Source organism: Rhinolophus hipposideros (assembly GCF_964194185.1).
Source record: "Rhinolophus hipposideros genome assembly, chromosome: 3".
NCBI classification, from domain to species: domain Eukaryota; kingdom Metazoa; phylum Chordata; class Mammalia; order Chiroptera; family Rhinolophidae; genus Rhinolophus; species Rhinolophus hipposideros.
In genome coordinates this window covers 45485056-45500631 of record NC_138049.1, presented here as the reverse complement: position 1 = coordinate 45500631, position 15576 = coordinate 45485056, and the positions used below count along the sequence as shown (strand labels likewise).

General features: G+C 38.5%; 1 protein-coding gene across 2 annotated transcripts in view; it reads left to right on the top strand.

Moving 5' to 3' along the window:
* RPF2 (ribosome production factor 2 homolog) overlaps positions 1–13731 on the top strand; it is a 37327-nt gene extending 23596 nt beyond the window's left edge. For both annotated transcript variants that reach the window (XM_081044458.1, XM_081044459.1), the window contains exons 8-10: positions 2381–2483; positions 7331–7475; positions 8224–13731. In XM_081044458.1, coding sequence (XP_080900584.1) covers positions 2381–2483; positions 7331–7475; positions 8224–8403 — 428 coding nt within the window. In that variant the 3' untranslated portion in view covers positions 8404–13731. The remainder of the gene's footprint in view (positions 1–2380; positions 2484–7330; positions 7476–8223) is intronic.
* Positions 13732–15576: the final 1845 nt, after the last annotated feature.

Genomic DNA, 15576 nt, shown 5'->3' with positions numbered 1-15576 from the left:
TGATTCTAGTTATTTTTATGGGTATTGTATACTGATAGTAGTGTGTTTCTAAAGTCAGAGTTACAGAGTAAAATAGTTGTATCATCGCAAGTTTTAATTTGCATTTTCTAATGACTAATGATGTTGAACATCTTTTCATGTGTTTATTGGCCATTCATACATCTTTGGTGAAGTATCTATTCAAATCTTTGCCTGATTTTTTTATTTGGTCATTTGTCTTCTTACTATTGAAGAATGAGGTGTGTGTGTGTGTGTGTGTTGTGTGTGTTCCTTGTCTCTTAGTCTGATATATAGTCTTTGAATATTTCCTCCCAGTGTGTGGCTTGCCTTTTTAATGATATCTTTCAAAGAGCAGAAGTATTTCATTTTTGTGAAGTCTCTTTCACCCTTTTTTTCTCTAATGGTATGTTCTTACTGTGTTTTGTTTAAGAAACCTTTGCTTATTCCAACATCACAAAGATTCTTATATTTCCTTCTTGAGGTCTTAATAGTTTTAGGTTTTCCATTTAGGTTTACGATATCTTTTGAGTTAATTTTTGTGTGTGGTGTGGAAGGATCGTGTTCTTAAAACTTTCTACCTTCATTTCTATTTTCCTTTTCATTCTTTAAAGCTTATGGAGAAAGCACATATGCCTATAAGGTGTGCACTACAGAAACTATTTCAGGGGAGACTGGAATGTATGTATCTTATTCCCCAGAACGACCCTGACTTCAGTAATGTCCCCACAACAATTAGTGGGGCTTTATTAACTTGACCTCTGAAGGAGAGTCAGGTTTTAGCAAAATCATAGGAAAGCTTGTCATTAATTATGATCAAAATTTAAATCAGAATGCCTTGAAGAAATACATGTTTGGTTTATAAAAATATTCCTGAGGTATTTTTGTTTGGTGGAGTAGGGAAGAGTGGTGTATACATGTGCATGCACACTTGTGTCTGTTTTATGGGTATTAGTGCTATGGTTTTCTTTTAGTTAACCACAAGAAAGAAAAAGCAAACAACAAAAGATGTGTAAGTCCATGCACGTGGAGATAATTCCCATCTTATGAGCTAATGGGAAGAGGGAAGAAAAATGCTGGGTGGCTACAGATTGAGACAGAATGAGATTTCCTGTTTACTCCATCTTCTGCCTTGGGGCAGCTCTTAAATATTTAAGTTGGATAAACTTATGTATAAATTTTTCTTGGCTAAGTGTTATTCGTGTTTCCATTTATCCTTCTTGGAGTTCAGTCCTCGTAGCTGTAAAATGAAGGGACCAAACTTGATCGTTGTTTTCTAAACTTCATTCATGTGCTACCTTCATAACTAGCCAAGTCCGTGTAGTATTCAATGTTGTACACTGGGGATTTTTCTTTAAACTAACGTCCCTTTTTGAAAGGAAACTTTACTATGTAGGGTGTCAGATGGGTACTACACTTATTGGGGGGAATTACTTCATTGATATGTAAATGCCTAACCACTGTGCTGTACTCCTGAAACTAATATAATATTGAATGTCAACTATAATTATATATGTACGTATATATACATATACATATATGGTCACAGGATGTAAAGTACAGCATAGGGAATATAGTCAATGGTATTGTAATAGCTATGTATGGTGTCAGATGGGCAGTAGACTTGTTGGGGTTATCACTTTGTGGGGCTTGTGATTGTCTAATTGTTTCATTGTTTTGTATACTTGAAACTAGTAATAAAATTAAAAAACAAAAAAGCAAAAGGAAACTTTATGTCCCTACTGTGAATGAAAACTGGTATTTGATAAAATAAATAATACATAGCAAATTATATCTGCCTGTATGTAATTTAAAATCATCTCATATAGTATGATTATTACACTGTGGGAAACCAGCCTGTTCACTGAATCATCTTGATGGTTCTCTTCTGGTTTTAACAATTTAGTTTGTTATCCTTTGCTCATGTAATTGTGATTTCTTGTTATAATTTTCTTGTGGCCTCTGCCATAAAGCAAAGGCTAATTTGGTTTAATAGGTTGAACAGCCACTTTTATAGAAATTTACCATCTTAACCTACCTGTCCTAATAGATTAAAATTTTATGTCTTGATTTACATTTTTGAAAAAGTTGATATCCGTGGTAAATACGGTACAGTTCTATGGTGAGCATTGGCTTAGAGGGAGAACTTCAAAAGTGAAAAATTAAAATGTCTCAGTGAACTAAACACAGAAAATGGAGTGATGAGATTAGCAGGGGATCAGATGGGACAGTCAGACATTTTGCGGGGGTTAGTTTGGTGCTGCCTACCTTATCCTTTAGATAAGTATTGATTCAAAAGGGGACATTTAGAATGTAGCTCTTCGTAACTGAACTTTAAAAGCATGCTTGTATTTTTTTTTAACAATCTAACATGTGCTTTTAGATTTCTTTAGAGGCCCCACGGTATCAAATATCCGCCTGGCTGGTTTAGAGTACGTTCTGCACTTTACTGCCTTGAATGGGAAGATTTACTTTCGAAGCTACAAGTAAGTGCATTTCTTAGCATGTTCTCGTTCATCCCTGTGGTTGGCATTTTAGTGCGGCTGTTCTCTAGAGCTCAAACTTAGAATTGATGTCTGGCCAAAAGTTTGTATGGAGTTTGCAGAATAGCGGTGATACAGCAGCTCTGTGCTGCTCTCAAGTCTGTCATTCCCCTGCTACTGTCTGCGTCTGAAACCCTACTTTTCCAGGGCCCTCGAGCATGTAATATGCACCCCCTCTGAGCTTAGAACACTAATTCAGTCTTGACTCCCCCCCCCCACACACACACATTTATGCAGTATCTTCTTAGTTTTCTTGACTGGATTTAGAGGACCAAGCCACAAGATAGGCTAGCCAAAGCAAATCTCAAAATCCTGAGTGTAAAAAATAGAACCCGAGAGGAATAAGAAGATTCAGTGGCTAGATTCATTTTACTGTCTTCTCCCCTACCTGCACCACAATATAAATCCTAACAGGCTATTGTTTTGTGTTAAAAAGCTTAATGACATGCTACAGTGGTGCCTTTGAGGTAAGCATGACTTTTCTTACCTAAAGTAAAGTGTTGGCACTGGTTGATACAGCCCACACTTTCCTAGAGAACACATTGACTTGGACAAACTGCCTTCCTTTGAACCTTGAATTCAGGCTGATGTTTACTTTGAGCTGTGGCACCGCCTGAGAGCCAGACAGCTCAGTGTTGAAAGCGTCTTCTGTGTAATAGCGCTGCTTCTGCAACCATTTGTGGACTTCATTTCTTCTATGGTTTTTAATGTTTTTCTTCATAATGGAATAATACATGGTTGATTGACCAGCTTATGTCCAGTGAGCATCCAAATGAAACTAAATATTCACCTCCTTTGTGAATAATTTGCATCTTTGTCTCAACTATATTGAGTCAGACATACTCAGTTCTTTTTAGTATATGCTAATACCACCACTTACGTTTTTCTATTTTCCTCTTGTTTAATAATAGAAAGCAAAATGCAATAAAAAATTCACATGACTACAAGATGTAATTAGGGATTTTATAATCATTTTTAGCTCATTGACATTTAAACTCCCTTAAGTCTGTTGTTTGAATTTCCCAACTTGATTTTGGGGCTTTCAAAAATATATTTTATTCTAAAGTTGGTAACTCCTATTTAGAGAACAAGAAACAAAAGATAATTGCTAACAAATTTTTTTTTTTTAAAACTTGTTTTAAACAGGGAGACCCTGGGGATACAAATGAAATGAATAATAACAATAACCTAAAACTTTCATGGTGAACAATTTCAAAGAAAGTATCAGAACTTGTAGTGAGAGTTAAGAAAGATTAATTTGTAAAAAAAAAAAAAAAAAAGAAAAGAAAAGCACAGAGAAAACAAAACAAAATGGACAGAAAATTAGCAAATCAGACTTCAAAGATAAATTAGCAGTATAACTATACACATCCATCCATCCACTTAACTTTAAGAAGAATACGAGGTATGATCAAAAAATATGATGAATGTTTAAATTTAAAAATTATTACAGTAAAAGACACATTGCCATTAACCCCCCTCAAAATACTGTCACTTTGAACACACTTACCTCATCATTCTTGCTGCTTTCTGAAGCAGGTCTGGAAGTCCTCTTTCGTGAGCGTCTATTTCATCCTCTATCATGACAGTGCTCCATGTCACACCTTGCTTCTGGTACAGCAATTTCTGTCAAGTAAAAACATTACGGTGTGTCCTCATCCACCTGTTCACCAGATCTGGCACCACGTGACTTCTGGCCCTTCCCCAAAGTCAAAATGATCATGAAATGAAAAAACATTTTGAATCACGAAAAAGGACTTCCAGAACTGCTTCAGAAAGTGGCATGAATGAAGGGATAAGTGTATTTGGAATGAGGGGGATTAATGGCACTTTTTTTAAAATTGAAACATTCACTGTATTTCTTGATCACACCTCGTATAATTGCTGGAGTCACCATTAGGTTAGCTTGGCAGTTCCTATAATGAAAAAAAAAAGTTGGAATTTTTAAAATCAGAGACCCTAGTGTAGAGTTTTAAAGATGTTTCATATATGCCTTATAATACCTGTTAGCTGTTGAAAGCAAACTGCTTCCAGGAACAAGTCACTAAACACGTGAATCAGCTTAGCCTCCAGGGACTTTGCGGGGCTTGGAAGGGGCTTGGAAGGGCTCCCGGGAGTGAGCTTCATCTCTGAGCCCAGTGAGCTGTCTCTGGGCTGGGGTTTGCCACATGATATGGACAGTTCACTGAGGGTGTCTGGTTTTCGTTTGCAAAGTGTTACCTAAATTACCTAAATTACCATTTAGGTAATTCTGAGGTCCCTCTGAGATTGATCCTTGGTAAGGGAGAGGGGTGGAATGTGACAAACTTAGAATTGGGTTTTTTTGCCTCGTTCAACTGGGTATAAATGACAGCGTTTGACTTAGCGCAGCTCCTCAGACATTTGTGCAGCCTGCACTATCGTGTCTTGCCCTCTTTCTTTTACTGTGAATCAGCCTTTAAGCAGTTGGTAAAAGGTAATAGGTAATATTCACACACATTATTTATGAAGGTTAGTAAGGCTTATAAAATGGTTCTGAGCTTGGATGAAAGGAATTTTGTACATGAAATTATATTAATACAACCTTTGACCTGACCTTCTAGGGGAAACCAGTGTTACTGATTTCTTTCTGTATAATTTATAATAATTAATTCCTTATATATGAATGACAATTTGCATTCTTTGGAGAACTTTATTCACTATAGGTCTAGAGCCATTAATATGAAACAAAATCTTTAATAACTGTATGTCTTTGCAATGGCATTGGTTAAGTTTTAGGGGCAGAAATATGCAAAACAAAGTGTTAGCATTCTTTTTAAAGCAAACACAACCTAGGAAAGGAGTTTAAATAATGAGAATAGACTGTCAGCAGAAGAAAGGAATAAGGAAGGGAGAAAAATAAGGAAATTACAATTTGAACAAGAGTGGTAATGCCAGTCTTTCTCAAGAAATATGCAAATAATATTTAAAAAGTATATAGAAATTACCAATTAATATATCTAATAGCCTGAGTCCATTTGAGAGGGAAGGAACTGGGTTCTGTTTGTCTCTGTGTCCCTGCATCTGGTGCCATGTTCTCTTGCCGAATTGAGTGTTACTTTTGATACAGAGCTTATAGGGAAAACAGAACAAACAGAAGAGGGCCGGCCCGATGGCTCAGGCGGTTGGAGCTCCGCGCTCCTAACACCAAAGACTGCCGGTTCGATTCCCACATGGACCAGTGGCGTGGTGTCACTTGTTTTAGTAGATCTCTTACTGAAGTCTTCATTATAGGCTCAATGCTTTCTCGTGTAACACTTTGCTGGCAATCAGAACACATTTTCTCTTCATGTCTTCCACACACAAATTAGTATCTTTTTCCATCTTAACCAAGCACTTACCAAGCACTGTGGCCGCAAATGTGCAGTTTTAGGTATGACAGCAAAACTAGCACAGATCTTTTTTTCTTCTTCATAATTTCACGGATAGAAGATTTGTTCTTACCGTAGACCTTCGCAACCTCAGCATATGATTTTTAGTTGAGAACTTTCACCTTTTCACTTAAAGGAAGCACTTTACAATTTCTCTTTGGCATATCTGAGTTTCCAGCATCATTACTCTTGCACTTTGGGGCCATTATTAAGGAAAATAAGGGTTACTGGAGCACACACACTGTAATACTTTGACAGTCGACCTGATAACCGAGACAGCTACTGTGTGACTAACGGGTGGGGAGTATCAGCAACGCGCTCTAATCAACTGAGCTAACCGGTTACCCCTTGTTTTATCTTCTAATCTTTTTTTGTTTGTTAGTTTAACACTTCCACTCTTTACGGTGGTTTTTTCTTTTTCTTCTTTTTGCCTCGCTCAATTGGGTATAAATTACTGTGTGTGATACAGCGTATTTATCACTGTGACTCCTCCTGAAGCAAGTAAATGAACGCAGCTCCTGAGGGTGGGCTGTATTGGCTGGCCGTCTGTGTGTGATGCGGTGCTGCACGGCGCTTGGGGACTAACGGGCTGGCAGTGAGCTTTTGCACACACACTTCTTCCTGCTGTTTGCTGCTCTCTTGGGTGTTCCTTACTGTGCTTCCCTCTTTTTATTCTTCTCTCGTGTCATCTATTGCCTCTCACACTCCAGCTTTTGTGTGAAAAGGCTGATCTTTTATAAACATTGCTATTCAGTCAGTTGTTTTTTTCCATGTGGAGATCTGGCCACTGTCACAAATTGAGTCATCTTAGACAGTCTTCAGATCTTTCAGCTATTTTTGTGGTACCTCACTCACAAAAAGAATTTGCCAGTTTCCCCTCTTCCCCACGCTATCCCTCTTGTTTCCAGATCCAGAGCTATTTGTTTATGTGGTGTCCAGAAAGTTGTGGTTTTCATTATATTAAGGTTTTAAATTTCATTCCAGTCTGTAGAGATTAGTAAATGTCAGTGCTGTGGAGAAAAGTTGATTCTGAATGGGTCTTAGAGAAACAAGAATTTCTTAATCATGTAAACATAATGCCTCAAAGACCCAATTAAAATTATTTTTATGCTTATGTAAATCTTAATGTAAGATGAAGAAGTCAGATCAAAAGATTCCGTTTCTTAGAAGAATTCTCTCTCTCTCCCTTGCTGTTTCTCAACAATACTGTATACTTTGGTTTTTAAAACGAAGGAAACCAAAAAATACATTTGGCCTACATGTATAAAGTATTTAAGAAGCTTTGTCTTTCTAAAGATTTTTGCCATTTTATGAAACTAATTTTCTTGAACACAAATTTTTGGTGGGGGTACGATTTTGACCAAAGTCAGAGCAACATTACTTTTTTCCTATTTCATGAAGGTTGCTGTTGAAGAAGTCTGGTTGCAGAACACCACGGATTGAATTGGAAGAGATGGGACCTTCATTGGATCTGGTTCTGAGGAGGACACATCTGGCATCAGATGACCTTTATAAATTATCCATGAAAATGCCAAAAGCCCTCAAGGTACATGACTTGTAGATTGGTGCCATATTTATTTGTATATTCCATTCTTTCCAAAAAGGAATTGCAGCATACTTTTAAAGGATGTAAAGAGATCAATAAAATAGATAAAATTTGGCTCTCAGAGCCAAGAAAAGGAAGAAGAAACAAATTAGCTAACTATAAAGGATAATGAAAGAGTTGCAGAAACCAGGCCTCATGTGTGGCTGAGAGCTTTCTGGCAGCCATGACTGCTAGTTTTCAGCAAAAAAGGAGAATTGTTTTGGGCTTTGTGAAGACTGGGAATTTAGAACACAGGATATGTAACTCATACTTGCATAAACTGTATTTTGACTTCTGAATGGTTTTAAAAAACAAGTAGAGATGGCATCTCTGGAATGCCAATAAAGATTGAAATGACAGTCACAATTCCTTAATCTAAACAGAGGAAATTCTCTCAGTGCATGTCAAAGGTTAGTGTGGTCTATACTGTGTCTCCAAGTGTGGTCTGACAGTTTACCTGGGAATTGTTAGAAATGCTGGATCTCAGGTCCCACCCTAGACCTACTGAATTAGAATCTGCATTTTAACAAGTTCCACAAGTGACTTGTGGGTACACTTGAGTTTGAGAAGAAAGGTCTATAAGGGCTATGTATCATTGAAGGGGTGCTCACTAATGGAAATTGTTAGTAAGGTAGTTGTGCACTAGATTTTTTCCAGTTCATGACAGTAGAGAACATTAAATACATATATATATATTCTTGTTTCACAGCCAAAGAAGAAGAAAAATATCTCCCATGATACTTTTGGTACAACTTACGGAAGGATTCATATGCAGAAGCAAGACCTAAGCAAACTACAAACCAGGAAAATGAAGGGGTTGAAGAAACGACCTGCAGAAAGGATAACAGAAGATCAGGAAAAAAAATCAAAGAGAATTAAAAAAAATTGATGGAACTTAGCCGATAACTACAGTTTTATTGTAGTCTGTTAAGAGAATTATCAAAGCATCAGTCATATCTGAGTTTTTTTACAAGATTTTGTATATTTTTATAACATAATTTACCTAACCTATATGTTTTACAGTGAACAGTAATATACTATTATTAGGTAGAAATTAAGCCTCTTACTTGAGACATTACACCCTGGTCTGCCATTTTTTCTCTGATAGATTTCCCTCTGTCCACCCCTTTGCAAAATCCCCTGTCTCATTGGGTGGGTGAGTGAAGAGGGATGTCCAGAACTACCACTGGTATCTCGGAATGTCTCGGTTAAACTTTAGATACAATGAGGAAGCCATGGAAAGTAGAAATGGCCCAAAGGAACTGTGTGTACACTCAGTATGACCTACCTGGAAAGTTAACCCATCTCCCACCGTAAACCCACAGCCTGGATTTATTTTTTACTTTTCAGTTATTTTGCCTGAAATTTGACCAGTTAGAGATTCATTTGATATTTTAAGCTTTTTGTCATAAAACGTGGGTCTCTAAGAGAGATCTTCACTACTTGATCATTGACATATTACTTTACTATTGATTATTTTAAGAGATTCTGCTAGTAAATAGAGCCCTACCCCCTTCTCTGAGAGAAAGGAAATTTTGGTAGGGGTAGAAGTAAGAAAGGAGAGAATGAGTAGGTTTTAAGACAGGGCACTTTAGGCTACTAGGTAGGTAAAGGTTGCACAAAAGCTGTGGGTGTTAGCATACCGAGTAGGAGTAAGCAAAAGCTAAACTTGTTTTGAAATTTTCTTGGAAGACTGGCCCTGTGCCTGGGAAAGTGGGAAGAAGCTTTCTACTTCCTCCTCCTGGTGTTGTATACTGGCTTCCCCTACATGTAAAATGTAGTTCCTGGATTGAGTCCCTGACAAAGAGCTTCCTTTATACAAGCACAAGCCAATTCTGTTGTAAAAGCTCAAACGTACATAAACCATAATTTGTTACGTGAGGTAGAAATGCTTTGTTTTCAATTTCCTACCAAGGATCCCCTCCATGCCTAGATGTGCACGTGTTTCTGGGAGTTTGCTGGCGCTAAGCAAAAGCTCGAGCCTCAGTTTTACCTTCCATATCCTTTTCTTTCTCTTGTAAACCCTTAGTCTCCCTCTCCCCATTCCTTTCCAAATGGCTAATACTCTCCTCCATAAAAACGAGGGAGCTGGTATCACTCGTTTGTACTTGTTGCTTGTTTATGCATTTGACCAAAACCCACACAGTTGTAGATCTGAAGCAGGCAATTTACATTTTATGTCTACATGAAGAGAAGGCTGAAATGATTCATATTGTGCCATCTGCAAGTAGATGGGCAGTAGGTGGGGAGAAGGCAATAGGTGAGCTATAACGGGCATCAGAAACGATGGACGCTGCATCGTCGTTTCCCAGTGCCTGACCCTTGACTGGGCCAGCTGAAGCTAATGGAGGTAGAGATTCAGGAGGCAAGGCAATGAGTCTCCCCAGGCACTTAAAGGAAGGACCCTGCTACACCTTGACCCGTCACCAGGAAGAACCCCCCCCAGCAATGCAGTCTTAATGTAAAAACAACCACATTTTCTATGTGTGGGTGTTTTTTGTTGTTGCTGTAATCACTAACCCTCTCGTTTGAGATTCGGTAATGGATCCTTTGCTTCCTATATAATTTCTATCTCTGATGATAGAGTGTCTAGTAAGTGTTTGAATCCTCTTCACCAAGAGAAGTATTACGTAATGTTACTGAAATCTAATTCAATGGCATTGTTGAAAAGTCTTTTTGTTATAGTTGTCAAACCCTCTGGAACCCTTGATCCACCATTTATATCACTGTTTTTATGGGAAGTGCATTTTAAGTGCACTTGTCCTTGAACTTTAGAATACAACATATATAAATTAGAGAATATGTATTCATTTCAATAAAAGTGATAAATTGTCTGTCTTCAGGTTTATATAACTTTGGATTTTGGTAGATGAGGAAAGCAGGTTAGGGTTTCTTTATACCAAACTCCTTGTATTGTTTCTAGGGTGTTAGTATTAATACCAAGCTGTATATGATTTCATGAAATTAGGTTCCTTTTTATAACTTAAGTGCTGATATTTCTTTTCTTGGTACTGAACATAATCCAAAGTAGAGATGTTATTACCCAAGTCAAGAAAGGAAGGGAGAAAAAAAAAGAACTAACCCCAAGTCAGTTTTCATTCACCTGATTATCTAGCTGCTTCTGATCTGTCTTTTATTTATATTTTTAGCCATTTTGCTTCCCTTTCCCCCAGTGGGTACGGCCAGGAAAGGATTCAGAGAAGCTTAAAAATGGAAGAAGTTAAAACCACTGCTAAAATTTGACCAACGAGGGAAGGTTGGTTTATTTTTTGATAATGAAATTTCAGTTATCGATGCTTTGTCCATCATAAAATTAAGAGCTTGCAAAAATACAGGGTCTTCATTATGTCCTAATGCACTTTTAGTAGATCACAGAAGTGGTCAAAACATCCTATAGCTGCACTGAAGGCAAACATTTTCTAGCATATATACATTATAAAATTGTATAGAATATTATTCATATCCCTGGAAATAAGCTACTGTGAACAAGATAAAATGGGCTTGCTCGCTTGAGGTTTATGCTAGCTGTGAGAAGAAAGTAAACTTGCTTTTAAATGTATGTTGTTTCCCTCTCATACCAAGAATTTGAGTTCAAGTTTAAAAACAGCAAAGATGTCACTGTGTTTCCTGTACCACCCAGAGTGGGCCATGTTAGGAATTTTAACTGCCTCAGTTGAATTGGAGCCATTTAGCACTTGTTCCATTTTAAAGCCCTTTGGGAAAAAGTTTTAGAATATGGCATAAATGTAAGATAGGCGTTTCTTTGTAGATAACCAACATGCATTTTAATTGTTTCTGTTCTGCTGCTTCCTTTAAACAACTTCCCTTCTCCTTTCCCCAAGGCTTCTCATCCATACCCCACCCTTCACCGACACTCTGGGCGTGTTCCAAACACTGGGAGAAAGGGCTACTAAGCAGGGATGGGCCAACAGGAAAGAAGGCAGATAAAGAGGAAATGGCACCGCTTCTAGTATTTAGCAGTTAGGGCTTTTGCCAAGCAAAGATCAAAGCCCCTGAGCTTTAGGTACTTTACTGGATTGAGATTGATCCTCCAGCTTAAAACTGGGTGTCTGAGGGCTCAGCTAGCAACAGAGTGGCAGTTGCTGGCTCTGGGAGGCGTGCCCTCCCACTCAGCTGGAACCCAGGGCCGCAGAGGCACTTCCCCTGAACACCCGATTGGGACGGGACCAGCAACTGGCGTTCGAATTGAGGCTGTGTTCAGGTCAGGGCTCTGTCCTCTCAAACACTGCAAGTGAGCTCAGAAAGGTGCCTGGAGGGCAAAGCAGAGCCTGTTAAACTGGTGCATTTGAAAAGGACTTGGAAGAGGCACATTGATCAACGTGAGAGGTTTATTTTCCCCATACTTTACTTCCCCAGAGTCAAAAAACAGCAAGGTGACCTGACTGAGACATCACTTGAGGTGACAACCTGCAAGAGTACCTCTGGCCTAGGCTCTCAGGCAGCTTGGGGTTTATGGCATTGGGGGAAAGCATGCGAATTCATTACTGTCCCCATTGGACCTCTTTTCCATTCATTTGGCTCACCACTTAAAGCTAGCCTATATCACAGATGTGTCTGAGTTTTACTCCCAGCACCGTCTGCCATACAGGGGGATTTTGGAGAAGGGTTAGACAGAATCTTGAAAAAATCATAAAGCTCAAGTGGCATGGGAGCTCCTCAAAAGGGGACTATGTGGGAGGGAGGGACAGCAGGCAGTGGGTTGGGTGGGAAGTTGTGGCATTAAACTGACATCTCCTGATGCTCTCTTGAGAGCTCAGCTAAGATTTAAAAGGACAAGAGCCCAATTAAAGATGGCACAAAGCCATGGACAAGACCAATTAGTGGTATGGTTCTCTAAGAGTAGTATTTGAAGTACTACTTCCCAACGTTTTTTTCCAGAAATGCAAAGGAAAAAAAAAATGAAGCTTTTGTTTTGTGGTAGTGGTAGTGGTGGTGGTGGTAGTAGTATGACAAAGAATTTTTTAAAGGTTCTGATAAGGCAGGTGGTGTAATCCTAGGTGGCAGAATTGTTATGTGATTGCCATGCTTAGAAAAGGAGAAGAGCAGAGCCATCATGGTTGAGAAGTGGGGCTCCAGAGAGGATGCCTGTCCTAACCTCAAGGTGGCTGAGAGGGGTATGGAAAGCACCTGGCTGATTGACATGACTTGGAACCTCAATCCCAGGCAAGGACAGTCAGTTAATCTTGAAGAAATTGTGGGGAAGTAGAGTGAGGCAGAAGTAGTTATCGTCTAGATTTGGCTCTGGCAACATTTTGGGAAGAATCATTAGGTAGGTGGCTTGTGAGCTCTTAGAAATGGTGGTAGTCATCGCTCCCAGCGTGAGTTCTCTGGGAGTGAAGAGTGTCACCTGATTCCCTTGTTTGAAAGGAGTACTAGCGTGGTACATAGGGGAGTAATTGTTCAGTCCACATTTCTCTAGCATTATTATGTTTCAGGCATTGTGCTAGAATAATGCTTTATACTGTACATGTTTACAATTTAGAAAACATTTAAAATACAAGATTGATTTTTCCCTAATTATAAAAAAACAAATTTTTCTGATTATTGAAGAGAAAGTTGCAGGGAAAAAATTAAAATCTATAATCTCATCATCCAGAGATAACCACCTGTTAACATTTTGCTGTATTTCTTGCCATTTCTTAAAAATACAGGTTCTTGTAATATCTTACTATGTTATTCAGAGTTCTGCTTTAAAAAGAATAAATTTTTTAAAGTAAATATTTCTTAAATGAATTCCCACAAACAGGGAAGTACTCAATGAGTAAATGCGATGATATTTTACAAAGTGAGCAACACATTGTCTAACCATTACCAAGATCAAACAATAGAAATATTAAGACCTGCAGAAGCCTTTTGCACCCCTTTAGTCGTTAGCCCATTAGTAGGGTTAACTACTGGGAGCCCTGCTCTTCAAAAATCAACGTTATAGGGGCCGGCCCTGTGGCTCAAGCGGTTAGAGCTCCTTGCTCCTAACTCCAAAGGCTGCTGGTTTGATTCCCACATGGGCCAGTAGACTCTCAACCACAAGGTTGCCGGTTCGACTCCCGCAAGGGATGGTGGACTGTGCCCCCTGCAACTAGTAATGGCAACTGGACCTGGAGCTGAGCTGTGCCCTCCACAACTAAGATTGAAAGGATAACAACTTTACTTGGAAAAAAGTCCTGGAAGTACACACTGTTCCCCAATAAAGTCCTGTTAAAAAAAAAAAATCAGTGTTACAAGCATTTTTCTGTCATCAATTATAATTTTGAAAATACCATTAAAAAAAATTTTTTTTTAATTTATTAGTTTCAGGTGTACAAGACAAGGTAATACTTAGACGTTCATCATTTATATCCCTCACACTGTGAACCCCCCTCCCCCCATCCACTATCCCTCCGACCTCGCACCGAGCCATCACATTATATATATATAAAATTATAGTTGGCATTCATTAATGTTTAGCTTCCGGTGTACAGTGCCGTGATCAGGCATCCGCAGTATCCCTGAGGTGGTCTCCCAAATAGGACACATGTCCATCGGATGGATACCCAACAAAATCTTTACAACATTATTGAATACGTTCCCCAAATTAATTTTCAAAAAACCCTGAGGCCATCTTGTGGTTACCAGCTGCTTCCTAATCCCTTCACCTTTCCCCTTATCCCCCCCCTGCCCCCGCCCATCTAACAACTCTCGGTTTTTTCTTTGTGTCCCCAAAACTGTTTCTGATCAGTTCATTCACATATTCTTTTTTTCAGATTCCGCATATAAGTGAGATCATACGGTACTTGTCTTTCTCTTTCTGACTTATTTCACTTAACATAATTTTCTCTAGATCCAGCCATGTTGTTGCAAATGATAAGATTTCTTTTTTCTTTATGGCTGCGTAATACTCCATTGTATAAATGTACCACAGCTTCTTAATCCAGTCATCTACTGATGGGCATTTCGGTTGTTTCCATATCTTGGCTATTGTGTAAAGTGCTGCAATAAACATAGGAGTGCATACTGATTTTTGAATTGGAGTTTTGGATTTCTCCGGGTAGATGCCTAGGAGTGGAATTACTGGATCATAGGGTAGTTCCATTTTCAGATTCCTGAGATACCTCCATACTGTTTTCCATAGTGGCTGCACTAATCTGCAATGCCACCAACAGTGCACTAGCGTTCCCTTTTCTCCACATCCGCGCCAGCATTTGTTGTTTGTTGATTTATTGATAATAGCCATTTTGACTGGAATGAGGTGGCATCTCATTGTGGTTTTTATTTGCATTTCTCTGATGGTTAGTGAGGTTGAGCATTTCTTCATATGTCTTCCTGCCTTCTGTATGTCCTTTTTAGAAAAATGTCTCCTCAAGTCCTCTGCCCATTTTTTAATTGGGTTGTTTGTTTTTTTGGAGTTGAGTTGAGTAAGTTTTTTATAGATTTGTGATATTAATTCCTTATCAGATATATCATTGGCAAATATCTTTTCCCATTCAGTAGGATCCCTTTTTGTTTTATTGATGGTTTCCTTTGCTGTGAAAAAACTTTTTAGTTTGATGTAATCCCACATGTTTATTTTTTCTCTTACTTCCCTCGTGCGAGGGGATATATCACTGAAAATCTTACTCCGGTAATGTCCATGAAGTTTCTTCCTATATTTTCTTCAAGATATTTTATGGTTTCAGATCTTACATTTAAGTCTTTAAGCCATTTTGAATTTATTTTTGTATATGATGTGAGGAGGTGGTCCAGCTTCATTTTCTTGCATGTGTCTGTCCAGGTTTCCCAACACCACTTATTGAACAGGCTGTCTTTACCCCATCGTACATTCTTGCTTCCATTGTCGTAGATTAGATGGGCATATAGGCATGGATTTACTTCTGGGCTCTATTCTGTTCCATTGATCTATGTGTCTATTTTTATGCCAGTGTCATGCTGTTTTGATTACTGTAGCCTTGTAGTATAGCTTGAAATCAGGTATCGTTATACCTCCCACTTTGTTCTTATTTCTCAATATTGCTGAGGCTATCCGGGGTCTTTTATGGTCCCATATAAATTTTAGGATTATATGTTC